Source organism: Canis lupus, chromosome 9 (assembly GCF_011100685.1).
Source record: "Canis lupus familiaris isolate Mischka breed German Shepherd chromosome 9, alternate assembly UU_Cfam_GSD_1.0, whole genome shotgun sequence".
Classification (NCBI taxonomy): Eukaryota; Metazoa; Chordata; class Mammalia; order Carnivora; family Canidae; genus Canis; species Canis lupus.
Window position 1 is genome coordinate 11,321,628 of NC_049230.1, and position 20,318 is coordinate 11,341,945.

The window sequence follows — 20,318 nt, forward strand, 5'->3', positions numbered from 1 at the left end:
TAGAACCTCAAGCCCTTATCCTTCAGCTTTCATGAAGAAACAAAGCAGAAAAGAAAAAAACAACAGAGCAGAGATGAAACTTTTCTCATGGATGCAGTCTCTGTAGTGATGGTTTGGGTTGGAAAAACTGTTGACAGAATTTTCCCAGCCAAGTTCTAGGATTTCAAAGTGCTTCAGTTCAACAAAATATGAGTTCTTTCCAGAACTTGATATGCTGGAATCTGCCAGAACAATAGCTCTTATTGCTTGGCTTACAGAGCAGGGAAAATGTAAATGACTAAAGTCTTTTTCCTTCAATACATGGGAGAAGGCAAAACAGAATCTGCATTATAATAGATAGTCTTCTTAATTCTTCTTGCATAACTTTTTAGCTGAAAAAGTATGAAGCTAAAAAAGTTTGACTTTGTTATTTCTTAAGGGAAGGCATAATAGTAAAACACCTGTTCTATGAGGTTTGTGGACTAATGTGAAGATTAAGATGTTCTCACTGTGATATGAACAAATTAGCAAATAAATGACTACAGCTGACAATTGAACATGTAACTCTGAAACACTTTTTCAGATAGAAATATATCTATCTATGATTGGATGTCCTTTACCTTTGGTATCAACTATTTTTGAATTATTATGGATTAAAATAAGATGAGACACTATCCCAGAGGGAAAAGTAAATTTTGAAAAATAAAGATATCTTTGTTTGAAATGTAAAAAGAAAATTATAGTGTTACAGTATAATACATGTTTATAATTTCTAATTATTTTCCCTTTTTTCATATATATATATCTATTTCGGTGTACTTGTCTATTACATGTTTGTACCATTGAAAAGCTACATACTTATGGAATATTGGAATGTCAGATTTGAAGAAAAATTCAACATCATCTGGTGTAATTCACTTCATTTTTTAGAGAGGAAAAAATTGAGTAACTTGTTCAAGTTCCATAAAAATCAGTGACAACTCAAGAATAAAAATGAGGTCTCAGACCTTATGTCATTCCTGATGTCAAGAAATATGAAGTAGCAGGATGTTTGACAAGAGTAATTTAAAGTTTGTGTTGATCAACATCTTGATTTTAATAGCCTAAATTGTACATCATAATTGTACATCTTCATGAAGAAGCAGTGTGCAATAATTTTATGCCTGATACAAAGAACTGTTAATTTCATTTAAAATGTGTGTTGAGGATGTGTAATGTGGATAATTGATCTTTCATCATGCAGTTAGTATCAATTTAAACTATGCTAGTCTTAAGACTCACAGATATATATAAAAATAAAAATGTATCAGATGATGGTCAGTGCAGTTGTCCTTTTGTGATCTTGGAAGGAAAGTATAGGCAAGGTCCCCTCATCATTGAGTGAAGCCACACTCAACTGTTAATTTGTTTCTAGAGTTCAGTGGACTCTCATAGCCCATGGGGTGTGGTCCTTCATGGGTATTTTAGGCCCTTGTCTAATAAGGACATACCTTTCAACGCATGGTGGACATATGGTAGCACATCTTCTTAGCATGCTGAGCCATAGCATATTTCCTTTGATGCAGTTTGCCATCCTCTCTTGTTCCAGGGGTAAGAAAGGAGGAAAAAAACAACTCACAAAAGAAGAAACATGGAGTCCAGGCAGAATGAGAGGACTTAGCTAAGTGGACTAGTGGATTTATAGCTATCAAAAATAAGGAGATGGGAGAAAAATTAGACGAGTGTGATGTCATGGAAACCAAGAGGAGGGAACTATGTAAAGGTGGATAATCATGCGATACCTTTGCAGAGAGATTGTGGTGGTTGTAAAATGAGAAAAGATTTTTTGGATTTGCCATCTAAAATGCTTATTATACTTACTGAACACTTGATTAAAAATTATTTGGTTTCATTCCCAATTGTCTTTTATATGTAGTTTACACATCCCCCCCAAACTGTAAATTCACTTAGTAGCCACACAACATTCCCCTATGTAACAATCCCAAAGAACAAGATAGTCTTTGGACCTAAAGACTTAGGAATCACACACACATAGGGTTCTGAATTCCAACTTTATCATTCCCTAGCTGTGTGGTCTTGAGGATGTTATTTGTTTCTCTGAACCCTAGATTTCCCATGTGTAAGGAAGGGATAGTAAGAATGACTACATTCTCGAGTTGTGAAGATCAAAGCAAATGATGCATCCTAAATTCTTAATGCCTGGTGTCTGTGTAATATTCAGGGAATTTAGTAGTTACAATTCTTAGTGTTTTTATTATGAATCATACATCAATAAGATCCAGGAAAGGGTCAATACAAGCTCAACACACATTTGTTGGCTGAGAAACTGATCCTTAAAACAGAACAATGAAAAATTATCTTTATCCCCATCCCACATTTACCAGTGTTTTAAAAGAAAATAAGTCCATTGTAATCAAAATGCACGGTCTCAATAAAACTGTTTGAAATGGGGAAGAAATGGAGCAGGGATGCCATTTAGAAAGCTTTAGTCTGGGTGGGGAGCAGTATGGACCTCTAAAAATAATCACTTGGATAGCTTTCCATCCTATACAGGTTTTTACATTGTTACCATAACTTCTTTCTTTATCCTATTGTCTTAGATTGCACGTAATGCACTGTCAGGAAGCCTACCTGGTCACTTTAGCCTTTACCTTAATCTACAGATTTTTATCTTAAATTTTTCTGTTGGGTAGCTGAATGTCACATTTATTCTCATTAACAAAAAACCCTCACTTCCCTTCTCCTTCTGAAAGTAGTGAATCTGTATGTGGGAAAATTCTGATATATATAATGAGGACACTTACATCTTAAATATTTTTTCAAATATCAATGGAATCCATACGTCTGAATTGCAATATATTTTAACTTGCCTTGTAGACCTCCATCATCATATTTGACATTGTGCTGATGCACTTCGACTTGCCTGTCTTGATTTCTAGCATGATATTAGTTCCTTTCACTACCATGGGTGGATTTCTGGCTTTTTTGGCACAGGTAAGAAATATTACCAATGGTGTCATTAATTATGAATATGCAGCCTATTAAAGTGCTTCACCCCAAATCTATAAAGACAGAATGAAGGCTAGTGGTTTCTTGGGGTTGGAGTGGGAATGAGAATTGACCGCAAAATGCATATGAGGTATCTCTTTGGGATGATGGAAATGTTACTAAGTTAAATTGTGGTGATGCTCTCCTGACTCCGTAAGGAGAAATCCAGACAATTCAGACAATTCAGTCTGGGATCGAATCCTACATCGGGCTCCCGGTGCATGGAGCCTGCTTCTCCCTCTGCCTGTGTCTCTGCCTCTCTCTCTCTCTCTCTCTATGTGTGACTATCATAAATAAATAAAAATTGAAAAAAATTTTTGCCATATGCTCTATGCAAAACATAAGCATTGTTAAATGCGATTTGAAACTAATGCCAGATTGAAAAATGTTGCCTCATTTTTTAAAAAGATTTTATTTATTTATTCGTGAGAGACACAGAGAGAGAGAGAGAGATGCAGAGACACAGGCAGAGGGAGAAGCAGGCTCCATGCAGGGAGCCTGATGTGGGACTTGATTCTGGGTCTCCAGGATCACACTTTGGGCTGCAGGCAGTGCTAAACCACTGCGCCACTGGGGCTGCCCAATGTTGCCTCGTTTAATGGGTATTCATTATCCATCATGAGATAAAATCACATACAATTACATTTATTTATCCAAAAACATATATTAAACAGTATTCTGTGTTAGGCACTGTGCTGGTCACTGGGGACACCTGATGAACAAGATAGCACAGTCCATCCTTTCACAGGGCTTGGTGGAGATGAAGACAGACCTCAAATAAGTCAATGCAAAGGGTTTAAAGGACCCAAAGAAGAAGGGCAAAGTGCCAAGGGCAGGATACAAAGCACAGCTAACATGATCTAGAGAGTCAGAGAATTCTTCTGGGGGAAGCAATCCTTAAACAATCCTGAAGAATGAGTCAGAATCAGTTAGCAGGAGAATGGAGCAGAAGGTAAGTGTGTTCTGTGGAGGGAAGCAAAGGCATTGAAGCAGGAAGGACCATTCTTTCCATTTCCATTCAAATGGAAAGAAGTATCCAATGAGATGAACACAAGAGCTCAGCCAGACACATACTCTAACCCACAACATCCTGAGTGATACTTCAAAGAAAGTAGAAAAACTGCCCTAATCTTTTGTGTTCTTGGGGATATGGGAAAGCCTTTTGTCTGCAAAAGCACTTTTCCATAAATTGAGCAACACTTAGAATTCTCAACTGGGAATTCATTCTTTTGCTTAAAGCATTTTTCCCCTAAGATATAAGCAGACCTGCAGAGTGAAGTACATTAACCTAGATCTGTCACACATTTCTTAGGAGGGATGAGTCACTCTCTGAATGCATTGACTGATGAAGAAAGAATAACATGATAGGAATAGTTATTATGGTGGGAGAGTCACCACCAAGGTAGGAGGGGGCCCTGAAAGGCCTCGTGAGGGGTATTTAGGACAAATATTGTGATTCCCTATTATTTTTCACACTGTAGGCTCCTCTCTCTGTTATATTTTCAGTCAAGTTGAGGAAAACCTTAAACCAAAAGATTAAAGAAAAAAATTGGAAAAGTGGAACAGACGTAAATTATTTGTTTACTGAGGGACAGCATTGAGTAGGGGGTCCCCTTTCTTCTCTGCAGGGAATTGTTTGTCACCAGTGCACATAGATGAGTCAAGCTTAAGGAGGGAAATATGCAATATGTGGAATTCCATATTTTTTAAATGTAAATCATGAAGATGATGAATTTGTATTTAGCTATTTTTCTTTTTGTCTTTACAGAGAACTTACGAGCACCAAGTAGAATATCTAAACCACAGATATGACCCAAGTGGAGTTGATTTTCTAGTATGCCTAATTGTAAGAAAGCCTTTCTACCTCTCCCTTTATTTTATTTTTTGATGGTTAGCATTTACTATAATAACTATTTGGCTTTGTCTACTGTATGCCAACTTTGAAAGCTTTTAATATAGTCTCAGGATAAGATACAGAATAAGACAATTCAGACATGATTCCAAATCATGAGTTAGTTTTTATGTGCATAAGTGGACTGTGTAGATCCAGAATGTAATATGAAATTAATTGTCATGTTCATTTATCTTGTTTATTGCCACCTGCAAATTTGAGAAAGCTTGTAAGAAATATAGATGCAATATAACTTAAATCCTTTGAATTGGAGATGAAAGGGGCAAAGTTGAATATTGAAATAAAAGGGAAAAAGTGATTATATTGGTATATTTAGGCTGAAGAAAGCTATTGTCTCTGAATACAATGTGTCACTGCTTTTCTAGGCATAGGAGCAAATATGGACAGGAATCCCTGCCCCTATGGAGTTTATATCAAGGTGGAAGGATAATAAACTAAGATAATAGATAATAAACTAAGTAAATAATATGTATTGTGTCAGATGGGTGGTCAGGAAAAGCCTGATTGAGAAATAAAGATCTGAAGGGGGCAAGGAGGAAAGCTACAGAGATAGCTTGGGGAAGAGGATTCCAGTAGGAGGGGGCACAAGTGACCTTGGCTTTTCCAGGGTCAGCCAGGAGGCCAGTGTAGTTGTGGCAGAGTGACCAAGGGAAGAGTGGTACAAGGGAAGGTCACAGAAGTCACAGGGTAAAGTGCAGGGTGGATGGCATGGGCTACACAGAGCAGTCTGGGTCACTATAAGGTTATAAGGACTTTAATTTGTCTTTGAGTAACCAAGGAGTCATTGGAGGGTTTTAAGCAAACTACTATGATCAGACTTGTTTTAAAAAAGTAACTCTAGTGACTGTGTTGAGAATAGATGTTTGGGGCAAAGGAAGAAGAGGAAGGAGACCAGGTAGCAAGGTGTTGCAATATTCTAATGAGAAATTATGATGGCCTGGACCTGTCCAGCTGGATTTCTCCCCTAATTTGTAAGAATAGTTCACACGTATTTCACCTGATGACCAGGCCACCAATTTAATTCAGATGTTTAAGTGATATTTGTGAACTTATGCCTATATATAACTGTTTTTCTTTGCTCCTAGCCTTACTTGCAGGCTTTGATATTTGTTTTTATCCTAAGATGCATGGAAACAAAATGTGGAAAGAAAATAATGCGAAAGGATCCCATTTTCAGGTTGGGATAAAAACTTAGTTTCGAACTTAATATCGTATTTTCATGACCTGCACTACGGACCTGTTAATGTGGATTTATATTTACCACGTAAACAGCATGCTGATTTTCATGATGGTCAGTGGGTTGCTGGCTTACTGCTTGGAAATAGGACTCCCAGAGCTCTGCCACTAACCAGCGGAGGGAGGTTTTCAGGTCCTCAGAAATTTAAGGAGTACTCAAATATGCCGATTTCCCATCTATGATGATCACACATCCTTGAACAGAGGAGATGCAATGGAATTGGTTGAGCAGCCTAACGTAGTTCAGAGTGTTTCATAAGATGGACATTATACAGGGGCTCTAGGAAGGGTGAACGGTAAAAAATGGTGAGGGCAGATGCCGGGTGTGATTAAGATGGGCTCAGAGTCAACAGAGAAAATGTAGGTGACCTGATTTTTAAAGAAACAGCAGCCTCTGCTAGCAATTTGGCAAAGGTCAAAGATTCTAACTGGAAGAATGACAACAACAAGAAAGAAATTCTGGCGACAGGGACGGGAATTCTTGGGAAAAGCAGAAGCAGTATTCACAGGGCCATTTTCATCACCCATGTATTGAGAAAAAGGATGATGGTGAAATCACAGAGAAGCTGATCTAGGGGGCATCCTCAATAATGAAAAAACCCATATGTCCTACATTTCATTTTCTCCACAGAATTTCCCCCCAAAGTGGAAGTGCTGGGCCTAATCCAGAAGAACCTGTTGATGAGGATGAAGATGTTAAAGCAGAAAGATTAAGAGCAGCAACTGCCCTGACCACTTCACAAGCAGATGAGGTAGGAAAGCAAGTGACAAAATGGACATTAAGGGACCTATAATTCAAGAACTATCAAGAAGAGAGGTTAATATGCTGGTTTTCATTTTGCAAGTTTGGAGCTTGGTGCATTTTCGTAATTCTTAAATATGTAGGCTCTCCTTTGGAGTGTCCTGGAAGCTCAAAGAAGAACAGAGAACATAATGGTTTTATCATTCTTTTGAGGAAAAAATGGGCTTTGATAAGTAGAGCTATAACTTCAAAACCAAGAATTTCGTAAGTTGGAGAATTTACATGAGATTTGTTATAAAATGCTGAATAAGGATTGAGATTTGAAGGGTTATTCTTCTATCTGACTTAGATGTTATGATGTGCTCATGAGCTTAGATCATTCTGGGAAGGCCAGTTTCCATGAAGCTATACTCTTTTATTTAAAAGATAGATTTAGAAGATTTATTTTATTTTAATTATTTTAATTAAAGATTTTATTCATTTATTCATGAGATACAAACATACACAGAGAGGCAGAGACATAGGCAGAGGGAGAAGCAGGCTCCTCACAGGGAGCCTGATATGGGACTTGATCCTGGATCCTGGGATCACACCCTGAACCGAAGGCAGATGCTCAAACGCTGAGCCACCCAGGTGTCCCAGATTTAGGGGATTTAGAGATATTGTTGACATCAATGAATGCAGGTTACACTTGAAACAAGCAATATGGATTATTGTCAGTTTAAAATATCCTTTACTTTGGGCACCTGGGTGGCTCAGTCCTTTAAGTATCTGACTCTTGGTTTCAGCCCAGTCATTATCTCAGGGTCGTGAGATCAAGCCCCATGTCAGGCTCTGCATTCAGCATGGAATCTGCTTGAGATTCTCTCCCTCTCCCTCTGCCCCTCCCTGCCACGTGCTCTCTCTCTCTCTCTCTCTCTCAAAATAAATGAATGAGTCTTTTTTAAAAAATTGAAAAATGAAATTAAAATATACATTGTTTTATGACATAGAGCAAGAAAGTTCCCAGTCATGAGAATATAGGAACATAAAGTCTCCGAAGCTTAAAAGGAAAATCACACTGTCCTCTATTCCAGAAACCTGTCATAATTGCTAGCTGTCTACACAAAGAGTATGCAGGTCAGAAGAAAAGTTGCTTCTCAAAGAGGAAGAAGAAAATAGCAACAAGAAATCTCTCTCTGTGTGTTAAAAAAGGTTTGGAAGAATCATTTAATTTTATTCACCATCATTTCAACAATACCTACTGAACATCTCTGTTGTAGGCACCATTGTGAAGCACCCATGTGTGCATTCATTCATTTAACATATTTGTGTGTGTGTGTGTGTGTGTGTGTGTGTGTGTGTGTGTATGCCAGGGACTGCTTTGGGTTCTGGAATATAATCATCAAAAAAAATAGGCAAGGCCCCGTCCTCATGGATTTTACATCCTGAGAGAGGGTCAAAACCCAACAATAACTTACCAATAAAATGGTCAGATATCACATAAGCAAGTTCTAAGTGGAGCATCCGAATATGTGAAATGACACAAATGATTCGGGGCGGCATTCACCTAGGGTTTGGGAAGACCTTTCTGGAGGAGTAACATTTAAGACAAGACCTGGGTGATGAGAAGGTGCCCAGATATGTGAGCACAAAGAGATAAGAACACCCAGACAGAGAAAAGAATGAGGGCAGAGACTCAGAGCTAGAGCTGCCTTTGGAATGGTCAAGGCACGAAGAAGCAATGGATGCACTGACAGGTAGAATGGAGGAAGTCCAAGACCGGAGCAGGGCCAAATTGGGTACCACTTTGTGAAATAGAGCAAAAGGTTTAGATTTTTATACCAAATTAGTGGAATGCCACCAGAGGGGTTTTAGTTAACTTTTTATTACCATTTACATTTTGGAAAAATTAACACATTGGCTATTGTTTGTAAATTTGAGTGGCAGACAAGAGGCTTTTACATTAGTTCAGATAGAGGATGATGGTGGTTTGGATGCAGTAGGGGAATTTGGGATGAAGAAAATGTGTCTGACTTCCCAAGTTTAGGAACCACTTAAACATGTACTCAGCACATCAGCCATCTACTACCAAAAAGAATCTGGCACATTTTTAACTGAAAAAGTAATCTGGAAAAGACTTATTGACATCAAATCCATAAGCTTTTCGCTAATATTTCATATAATTATAAGAGTTATAATTATAAGAGTTATAGTCTGGTGACATGGGTTATATATATATGTTATACATTTCAAAATAATACTGAGGGGTGTACATATCTCAAAAGATTTGAAGAAACAGGTTTATGATAATTCACTTCCCAGATTGATAATCAGTGAATCTCTTTCAGGTGAAATTTTGGGATTGCTAGGACCCAATGGCGCTGGTAAAAGTTCATCTATTAGAATGATTTCTGGGATCACGAAGCCAACGGCTGGAGAGGTAGAAAGAAATGACAGAATGATTTTCATTCCTAAAATAGATATTTCATGATAAATGTAGCCTATATCTTTATGAAACTCTACTTTTAGTAAATTTTAAATAATTTTCTATAGTAAATATATGAGTCTCTATAATATTTATTGGTTTAGCTTTTAAATTTTTGTGTATATATCTTTTTAATTAAAAAAGCTTTTATTGGGATGCCTGCATAGCTCATGTACCTCATGTAAAAGTTATGTTTTTAAACTGATCTTGGGAGACACCTGGGTGGCTCAGTGGTTGAGGGTCTGCCTTCGGCTCAGGGAGTGATCCCGTGTCTGGGGATCAAATCCCACATCGGGCTCCCTGCGAGGAACCTGCTTCTCCCTCTGCCTGTGTCTCTGCATCTCTCTCTGTGTCTCTCATGAATAAATATAATTAAAATTAAAAAAATAAAAAAGCTTTTATTGAAGTACAATTAACATACAATGTTATATTAGTTTCATGTGTACAAATAATAATTTCAATATTTCTATCACTTGCATTGACATAGATTATAAAAGGTATAATACTAAGTGAAATAAGACAGAGAAAGACAAATACTATATGATTTCACTCATAACGTTTTGATGCTCAAAAAATTTAGCCATCTATTAGCTCTATGTCGGTTTCTTAAGTGTGAGATTGGAGAAAAGGCTACATGTGTTTCTAAAACAGGTTTACCAAAATTAAAATAAAATAAAATAAAATAAAATAAAATAAAATAATATAATATAATAATAAAACTGGTTTATCTTCTTAGGTAGAACTGAAAGGATGTCGTTCGGGTCATCAGGGAGACAGCCTGGTCAACTTCCTGGGCTACTGTCCTCAGGAGAACGTGCTGTGGCCCAACCTGACAGTGAGGGAACATCTGGAGGTGTTCGCTGCCGTCAAAGGGCTGAGGAAAGGGGACGCCACCTTGGCCATTTCACGGTAAAGAGGGGTCATGTGATTCCTTTGTGTCCAGAGGCAGGGAGGCTGTTCCACTGATGATGAGTTCACTAATAAAGAATGGAGGGTAGAAATGATGTCTGCACCTTTTCAGGGAATGTCAGCAGTAGAGCAGGGATGCAGGGACAGGAGCTATTCCCTGTATCTTTGGTTGAGGGATCTTTAAAAAATAGTTGCACAGAAGAGTTGACAACATTAAATGAGTGAATAATCTTTCATAATCATCCATTTCAGTTTCAAACTCAAAATTCTGGTTATTCCTTGGAACTCTTAATGAGATTAAAAATCTTTCATGTTCCAAAATAGTTTTCCTCTTTGATCGTTAGTTTCAGAATAATAGTGCCAACCTTCCCTCTAATGCAATCACTCTTCTGTGGGATTACATTTTTCGAAGATCTTCTCTTGAGTTGACATTCTACTCCTATTTTCCATCAGATTGGTGGATTCTTTCAAACTGCATGACCAGCTCAATGTTCAGGCGAAGAAATTAACGGCAGGAGCCACCAGAAAGGTGCGTGTGATATGTGATGTTATTCTGAGAGCTGATGGGGTGGCAGCCAATAAGGTGCTTCTCTTGCCTTCCAGTTATGTTTTGTGTTGAGCATCCTGGGAAATTCGCCTATCCTGCTTCTGGATGAACCATCAACAGGCACGGATCCAGCAGGGCAGCAGCAAATGTGGTGAGCCTTATCATAACCCTCAGAGCTGGGAGTATAAACTTCATGCAAAAGTTATGTCTTTAAACTGATCCTGGGAGACACCTGGGTGGCTCAGTGGTTGAGGGTCTGCCTTCAGCTCAGGTCATGATCCTGGGGTCCTGGGATCGAGTCTCACATCAGGTTCCCTGCGAGGATCCTGCTTCTCCTTCTGCCTATGTCTCTGCCTCTCTCTGTATGTCTTTCATGAATAAAAAATGAAATATTAAAAAAAAAACTGATCTTGGATGGGGCACCAAGCTAGCTTGGTTGGTAGAGCATGCAACTCTTGATCTCATGGTTGTGAGTTCAAGACCCATGTTGAATATTTAGCTTACTTAAATTTTTTTTTCCTTTAATTAAAAAAAAAAAAAAAAAACCAACCCTGATCTTGGAAAATCAAATCCACTCCTTTCTAATATAGTGGAGATAATCTATATGATTAGGAAAATAAATATTTAATACATAGATTCTCTGATGTATCATATTCATGTGGTATTAATGTTAAAAAAAAAAAAAACAACCCTCTAAATATTTTGTTGGAATTTTAGGTCTTATGGTTTAGAGTTCAATTTTTTAAATTATTGAGATATATATAACTGGTTTTTTTTTAGAGGGTATTAATTTACATATTTTCCCTAATTCATTACTTTTCTCTCCCCTTTACCAAATCTGTCAAATTTGCTTATCCAGTTTTTCTTAGTTTTTTTTTTCTTAGTTTTTGAATTGTTTTTACTTTTCTTTCTAGAATGTTCCATTTGAATCAATAAAATCATCCAGTCCAACTTCATATTTGTGACTGTCTAATAGTTTCCCCTACATCTTTAAAGGACTTTGTTATGGAAATTTTATACAAATATAAAGAGAATCATTTATGAACCCATTATAGCCATGACCTATTTCAACAATTATCCATATAAGGCATAATTTTTTTCATTATACCTCCATCCACTTCCTCTTCTCCACTCTCCTATTAGTTTGAAGCAAATACTAGACACCCTACCCTTTATAAATATTTCAATTAGTTTCTTCAAAAGATAGAAAAGTTTTCTTTTTCAAAAACGTAATTAGAATACCACTAGCATACCTAAAAATATTGAACATTTTTCTTTATGTTATCAAAAAACCTAATAACTATTCACATTTCTGATTTTTTAGTTAGAAATATGATTTATAAATGTGATTCATGAACTGTATTTTACATTTACAGTTTTCCCTCTAAATCTCTTTTTTTCCTACCCCCCTCTTGCTTTAGATTTTATTTATTTATTTGACAGAGAGAGAGAGAGAGAGAGCACATAAGTAGGCAGAGTGGCAGGCAGAGGGAGAGGGAGAAGGAGACCTCCCCTTGAGCAGGGAGCCCTATACAGGACTCAGTCTCAAGACCCAGAGATCACAAACTGAGCCAAAGGCAGACGCTTAACCAACTGAGCCACACAGGCGTTCCTACCCTTTTCTCACCAGTGATTTTTTGGCTCATTTTAGGCAGACAATCCAGGCAGCCGTTAAAAACACAGAGAAAGGGGCCCTCCTAACCACCCATTACCTGGCCGAAGTCGAGGCCATATGTGACCGCATCGCTATCATGGTGTCTGGAAGGCTGAGGTGAGTGTCATTCTGGAGTCTGTGCTTGACCCTCAAAGTGAAATTTCCTGTGGAAAGGGCACAATCACTGTGAGCACCTGGAGCCCTTCCTGTCAGCTCACTCAGGGATCCCCCTACCCCTACATTTGAAATTTGAGAATAATGTAAAAAATTGAAGGGGCGATATTTTTTTCCAATGTATTTTCCATCTTGCCCATAGGTGCATCGGCTCCACCCAACACCTGAAAAATAAACTTGGCAAGGACTACATTCTAGAACTGAAAGTGAAGGAAATTTCCCAAGTGACTGGGGTTCACGACGAGATTCTGAAGCTGTTCCCACAGGCCGCACAGCAGGAAAGGTGAAGGACCTTCTAATTACAGAGAAACTTGTTGGCTTTACCCACTCAGAAGTTTCTTTAATGCTCTCTGAGAACTTCAAAGTGATTTGACTTCATAATAAAAGTTAGGGACCTCTGAAACAGATTTACTGACATTCAGATTACAGGAGATTTCAGAGCCACCCAGAAAGCTATGTGCCCCAGGAAGACTTGGGACACCTCATCTGGGCCTCCTCAGCTATCCAAGGCTAATCTCCAGCTCAGAGCAGGTCTTGGAAAATTTGGGGGAAAGGAACTTCTCATGCCTGGAACCCACATGGGACCACAGTCGGACCCTCCGTGGTACCCTCCACAGATCTCCTCTGGCTCTTCTTCTCTCTTAACCTCACATCTCCCTCTCCTTAGCTTTCTGGTGACAGGGATGCAATATTAAATTAAGTAATTAATTGCAGCCTAATCGAAACTAAGCAAAGGGATTAGTTTAGATGTCTGTGTTTAACAACAGCACAAGGTTTGCATAAACTGAGCATAAATGCAGTTATGCTGGATTATTTCTAGAAGTATCTCCAACAGCCAGCTGCCAAAGGATATTTTAAGACTTTTCCATCGGTCATTTTATTTTTTTTATATGTAAGCCATACATTTATTTGCATCACTTTTATTTTCATCAAAGGAAATTGATGTTAATATCAGTATTTATTTTGATGGTCACTTTCTCCCCCTTGAAACTCAAGGTCAAATGTGACTTTTTCGTATTCCCAGGTATTCTTCCCTCTTGGTCTATAAACTGCCTTTGGCAGATGTCTACCCTCTATCTCAGGCCTTCCGCAAATTAGAGGCAGGTAAGAATTGCCACTGTAAAATAAAACTTTTGAAGAATTGGTTCAGAATTAGGTAATAATTTGGTGGTAGGTTATTGTGTAATACCTTTTTAAAATACGTAAACACTTTTTTAAAATATGTAAATTCTAAGAGGTTTTAAGAATTGTAATGGTAGGTAATGATGGGATTTAACCCCAACTGAGGTTAATCCAGTTCTCTGGAACAAGGTGTATCTCCGGGGCAGGGACTAGAGCTACAGAAAACACACAACTGAGCTTGGCTGGTTTTGCAGTAAATTCATAACATTAACCTCACAAAGCCCCTTAGTAGGGGCTACGTTGCCTGTGGGTGCACAACCCGTTCAGACCAAATGTCCTCAATTACCACTTTGCTCCTCTTTCCTTACACATCCGCCTTCTTCCTGCTTTTCTGCCTCAGTTGATGCCCTCGCTTTATATTTCACCAGTAAAATAAAAACCACAGAAAACCTTCCACCCATGCATCGGCCTCCCTGCGTCCGAGCTGTGTGTTCTGCTTTCCTGCTGCAGTGAATGAACGGTCTGTGTCCCTCCCTGAGTCCATCCCCTGCATTGTGCATGACTCTTCTTGCCACTCAAAATGATCTGTTTTTTTCTTTCCATCATCGTTTTTCTGCTTTCAACTGGGCCAATCCCAGCAGCAGACGGTCGTGGAGTATATCTCACCTAGCACAGTGACGAAGGGCTCCAATTTCAGTGCCAGTCTCTCTATTAGCTGGGAGACCCTGGGTAAAGCTATTGAATCCCTGCTTATCTAAGTGACTCATCTTTAAATGAGGGGTAAGAGGATTCCTGGATGGCTCAGTGGTTTAGCGCCTGCCTTCGGCCCAGGGCGTGATCCTGGAGTCCCAAGATCGAGTCCCACGTCGGGCTCCCTGCATGGAGCCTGCTTCTCCCTCTGCCTGTGTCTCTGCCTCTGTGTGTGTGTGTGTGTGTGTGTGTGTGTGTGTGTGTGTGTCTCATGAATAAATAAACCTCTTAAAAAAATAAATGAAGGGTAATGTCAGTGCCTACTTGTCAAGGTCATTAGGAAGATTACATAAATTCATTTGTAAAGTGTCTAACTATGATTCCCCAGTTGACTCCCTCCACTCTGGACACCCTGACTTCCTGTCTCTTCCTCAATGCTACCAGACATGTGTACTCCGGCTTCAGGACTTTGCACTTGCTGCTGATCCTTCTTCCTGAAATTCTACTACTTCTAGCTTATTTTCAAGTTTCTGCTCAATTCTTACCTTATAACTGGAGCCAACCCCAACCATCCAGTTAAAAAAGAGTGGCTGGCACTTCCTGCTTTCTCTACCTGATTTATTTATCCTCTGTAGTAGCAATCCTCGTTTATTTTATTATACATTTAAGTCCTTGTTTATTTAATGCCCATATGCCTGCCACTAGAATACAGAGTTTTATACACAAAGGCAGGGGTTTGTTTTTCACTGCTGCTCTGTTCCTGGTACGAAGCGTGTCACACACACAGGAGAGTCCCAATGTATGAGTGGTGAACTGTGAATATGGGAATCTGGTGACCAGTCTGATGAGGGTTTCCTGAGAGGGACGCCTAGCATAGAATGCATAGTACAGCAGATAAACTGGCTGAAGACAGTTACACAGAAGCATGGGGTCCTTTCAAAGGGAGAGGAGTGGGATCAAAATCTTTCTTGTGTGTAAGGATGTGTCAATCAATTCTGTAGTTCCTCAAGGAACTTATGTCTCTCGAGACACACGTACGAGGTAATAGAACATATCAAAATGTAATATGAGAAAATTCTCATATCAAGATTAATTTAATTTGCATTTATATCAACTATGACTTCATGATTCCCTTCTTTCACCAAGCTTTTGTTTATTCAGTCTTATATTCCATTTATATTAATAGTGGGCATTTTTATTTTGTATGACTTTGAGAAACTTCTTGGTAATAAATTGTAAGCATCTACTAGTAATCTTTTTTTCCCTCCCAGTGAAACATGACTTTAACCTAGAAGAGTACAGCCTCTCTCAGTGCACATTGGAAAAGGTGGGTCAGCTTTTAGGGTTTGTATCATTCCTGTTAATTTCACATGAAAATAACATGTGGGGGCATGCATTTTCCCAATAACATAAACAGTCAACTCAGTCAATTAAGTATCTACCTTCAACTCTGGTCATATCCTAGGTCCTGGATTGAGCCCTGCCTCAGGCTCTCTGCTCAGTGGGGAGCCTGCTTCTCCCTCTCCTCTCTCTTCCCTTTGCTCCTTCCTCTGCCCCCTCATGCTCTCTCTCTCTCAAATAAATAAATAAAATATTTAAAACAAAAAAAGAAAGAACATAACATGAATATTTCCTATTTATTTGGAAGACAATAAACAACCTGATAATTCTTTTTCCTTCTGCTTTGTCCCCTATTTAGATATTTTTAGAACTTTCTAAGGAGCAAGAGCTCGGAAATTTTGAAGAAGAAATTGATACAACCATGAGATGGGCACTCCTCTCTCCTTCAGATGACATTTAAAAGCTCAAACCTATTAATCCTTTGTGTCATATAAGCTTACGCCATATGTAATAATTGTCAGTATGTATAATTTTAAAAATCATTAACATCAATATCTGGTATATTTTGTGTATTTAGTTAACAAATGAATAAACGTAAAAATTATTCTCCTTAAATTTAGGAATGGTGGAAAATCTGTGGTAAAGGCAATTCAAAGTATTAATGAAGTTACCTGAAGGGCAGGTGCCAGGTATTGTGGAAATAAAGCCACAAACTTGGAATTTTTTTGAAGTATAACTTCAAACATGGCATATCGCTTTGAAATATGACATTTACTAAGAAATTCCCTAGCAGAAATATATGAGGGATATATTCAACAGCCAGAAGCTAGTGGGATTGCTACACACCAGTTTGGGAGGTATCAGTTTTACGAGTTTGTATTAAGACACAAGTAAAATGCAAGAGTCTTCCTCTGGACCCTTTTCAGAAATTTGAAATTCACAGAGTGAGGAGTCCGTTGGATTCACACATGAACAAGCATGTGCATTGGAAAAGCAGTTCGAACATAATTTGTGAAAATAAGGGGAGTCACAGCAGCATTTGTTCAAATTTTTAAGATTTTGAATGTGTTACTTTATGATTGTGGGGGTACTGATTTTTCTCATCAGCTTATCAGTAGTTTTCTGTGTACAGTTGACCCTCAAACAACACAGGAGTTAGGGTACCAAGCCCCTCATGCAGTAAAAATCCCATATAACTTTTGACTCCCCCAAAACTTAACTACTAATAGCCTACTATTGACCAAGAAGTCTTCCCAATAACATAGTCAATTAACACAGTTTGTATATGTATTATATGCTGTGTTCTTACAATAAGTAAGCTAGAGAAAAGACAATGTAACTAAGAAAATCATAAGGAAAAAGTATATTTACTGTATGGTAAAAAATCCATGTCAGTGAACCTGTGCAGTTAAAATCCATATAGCTCAAGGGTCAGCTATATTTACTGCTATTTTAAAATCACTTCCCTCTTAAATATGTACATATGTCTATACACACATGCATAAATCATTTATATTACTAAATTAAAAAATATGTGTGAGCTTTAAATATAATTTTTCCCCTAAATAATAGTGATTTCATCTTGAATATCATGAGAAAATTTTTTGAAGACCAAACAGTATCCTTGATGCCTTTTTTTTTTTTTTTGGTGTTATGTTATATTACTTAAATTGTTATGCTCTTTGAAGAACATTTGTATAATGGAGAAAAACACAGAAATTAAATAAAATTGAATAAAAGAATCACCATACTTTATCCACACCAAACAAACAAACAAACAAACAAACAAAACAAAACACCAGCGTCTTTTTCTTTAGTGTACTTTTTTATGTAGGTGGAATCACTATAGTATATAATTTCTTAACTATATATGCATATTTGCTGATATAACATTGAAATTGTTTTAATTTACTTTTAAACTTATGGTGAAGCTTCAGTTTTATATATTTGCATTTTATTCTGTGTTAAATATTTGTATTTTTTCATTTATTTTTGTGTTTTAATCTTTTTCTTATCCATTTTTCATATAATTAAATATTTTATCTGCATATATTACATATGTCATAATTATATCTGGAACACTATGTCTCCAAATCAATGATAAATAATCAATAGCTTACTATTTGTTCAGGATGCTTTAGTGCCCTGTAAAAGCAAATTTCTATCATAATGAGAGTTGGATTGAAATTATTTCTAAAATTCAAGGAATAGATTCTCTTGTCTCTCTCAAATGTATAAGATCACAACATATATAACCATTTCACATAACAATATGATGAAATCTTTGCTTATATTCATTGTAAGTTGTAAATTTTCTTAACTGTTGTAGAAATATGTTTACAAAGTACTGAATAACCAATATCAGATATAGTATAAATATTTCAAAAGATTAAACTGGACATGGTTTACTAAAACCATCATAATATGGTTATTTTTGAAAACTTGGGTTTTTATTAGGAATATGTTCAAGAGCAGATAAACAGGCATGAAAAAGGGAGGAGATTGGAATAAAACAAAAGAAAGGATTTTTTTTCAAAAGGAAAAATAGTTTCATCATCTCTAACTCTATTGTAGACAGCCCCTGTGCTGGTTTTATTCTTTATTTTCCTAGGGAGGCTGACCACTGTGGACTGCATCACCAATTCCCTGCTTTCCTGGTTGGCTTCCAGTTGGGTCTGACCAATCCAATAGGAAAAAGCAACAATAGATGCAAAGGTGGAAGAGGAGAGAGGTCAGAGGATCTCTTCCCTCCTGGCCTCATTTTAGTTTCAGATCTCAGGTGGTAGATGGTATCCCTGCAGGCCTATAACATTTGCCCTCCTCCAGTTACATGCATGTGCTTCTGGTCCCTTTAACACTGTTGACCGCAGGAATGTCCTACTCTCCGCCTCCAGCAGTTCATCAGAATTATCATTTAAGGTGTTTTTTTCCTACCAGTTTATGGCTCTGCTAGCTTCTGCACCAAGTAAGCTGGTCTTGGCTGCAATTCTCCGTATTCACTTGTATATATATATATATATACTATATATATTCCTAACACAGAGCTCCTAAGTATCTTTTGTTCTAATGAGATGACTCTGGTGGGCTCTGGGATTATCCCTGGTCACAGAGAGAGCAAGCCATGATTAGAAGCTTGGTACTTTCAGCCCTACGGTGGGAGAAGTGTTGGGAACTGAGTTAATAATCAGTTATGCCTATCTGATGAAACTCCATAAAAATTCCAAAAATACTAGATTCAGAGAGCTTCCAAGTTAGTGGACACATCTATGTGCTCGGAAGGTGGTGGGTGCATCTCAATTCCAGGGTGAGTGAGGCTCCTGCGCTTGAACCCTTCTAGACCTTATTCTATGTATCTTTTCATCTGATTCCTTTATCAATCATATTGTTCATTATATAATAAACCAGTAAACATATGTAGGTGTTCTCCTGAGGTCTGTAAGCTGTCCTAGCAAATTGTCAGATCCAAGGATAGGGTCATGGGAACCCCATTTACAGTTGGAAGTTCAGAAGTAGAGGAGACCGTATGGAACTTGTGATTGGCACCCGAAGTGGGAGGAGTCTAGTGAGACAGGGCTATTACCTGATGGGATCTGATGCTAATTCCAGACAGTGTCAGAACTAAATTAAATTGTCGGACACCCAGCTGGTGTTGGAGAATTGGTCAGTATGGGGGGAAAAAAAACCCTACACATTTGATGGCCAGAAGCAAACTATGAGAGCAAAGGAAAACACAAAGGAGAAAACAGTTTTTTCTAGACATTTGGTGTCAGTGAAGTGGAATTTGCGAGAACAGCTCTGGCTCATGAAAACACATGGTTTGGAAACAGAAAGAGTGGAGGGCAGGGATGAGGAACGCTTGATTCCTGGATAGCTACCTAGTGACTCATAGTATCAAGCTGTAGCTGCTCTTTGATCAGTTACTAACAGTACAAGCTACCAGTGGAATTAGAGATGAGAATAGACCCAACTCCTGAGGAACTGGCTCACTGGATATCTATGGAAATGCAAAATATAAGCATGCTAAACACATAATCTCTCATTATCTCTTCTAAGTTGGGCCTCAATGCTGGAACAAGTTCAAATATGGGTCAATCTGAGCTTTGATCGCTAGCCTGAAAGCTGCTAAGTAAGAAAGGGGAAAACTATGCCAGGAAGGTACCTCTAATCATCCTCTGATCACCAAAAAGGTAGTCAGTGTGGTGGAAGGCAAAACCAAAAAACTACTAAAACCAGGAGCTATAGTGTGAAGGAGGTGTCTCTTTTTGTGGATGGAATTATCAGCTTCCTGAGGAATCTTTATTAAAATGGACCATGAGAGTAACTGATTTGGGGGCTCCATCTTTGGGATGTTGCAGAGTGGAAGGGCATGTTTGGTTGATACAGGATCTGCAGCCCACTATTGAACAGTCACAGATGGTTATAGGTGATCCAGACACACAGAAGCTTATTCCTGAGGGATTTCTAATGGCCTGGATAAAGGCCACCATAAGTGTGCTC

General features: G+C 38.1%; 1 protein-coding gene across 10 annotated transcripts in view; it reads left to right on the forward strand.

The window, feature by feature from the left end:
* The window catches only part of ABCA6 (ATP binding cassette subfamily A member 6), a 114,546-nt gene extending 96,308 nt beyond the window's left edge, over positions 1 to 18,238 (forward strand). For all 10 annotated transcript variants that reach the window (XM_038546754.1, XM_038546755.1, XM_038546762.1 and 7 more), the window contains 14 exons: positions 2,857 to 2,973; positions 4,796 to 4,873; positions 6,025 to 6,116; positions 6,807 to 6,927; positions 7,994 to 8,111; positions 9,248 to 9,339; positions 10,121 to 10,293; positions 10,747 to 10,822; positions 10,897 to 10,991; positions 12,492 to 12,611; positions 12,811 to 12,951; positions 13,693 to 13,772; positions 15,752 to 15,807; positions 16,180 to 18,238. In XM_038546754.1, coding sequence (XP_038402682.1) covers positions 2,857 to 2,973; positions 4,796 to 4,873; positions 6,025 to 6,116; positions 6,807 to 6,927; positions 7,994 to 8,111; positions 9,248 to 9,339; positions 10,121 to 10,293; positions 10,747 to 10,822; positions 10,897 to 10,991; positions 12,492 to 12,611; positions 12,811 to 12,951; positions 13,693 to 13,772; positions 15,752 to 15,807; positions 16,180 to 16,281 — 1,461 coding nt within the window. In that variant the 3' untranslated portion in view covers positions 16,282 to 18,238. The remainder of the gene's footprint in view (positions 1 to 2,856; positions 2,974 to 4,795; positions 4,874 to 6,024; positions 6,117 to 6,806; positions 6,928 to 7,993; positions 8,112 to 9,247; positions 9,340 to 10,120; positions 10,294 to 10,746; positions 10,823 to 10,896; positions 10,992 to 12,491; positions 12,612 to 12,810; positions 12,952 to 13,692; positions 13,773 to 15,751; positions 15,808 to 16,179) is intronic.
* Positions 18,239 to 20,318: the final 2,080 nt, after the last annotated feature.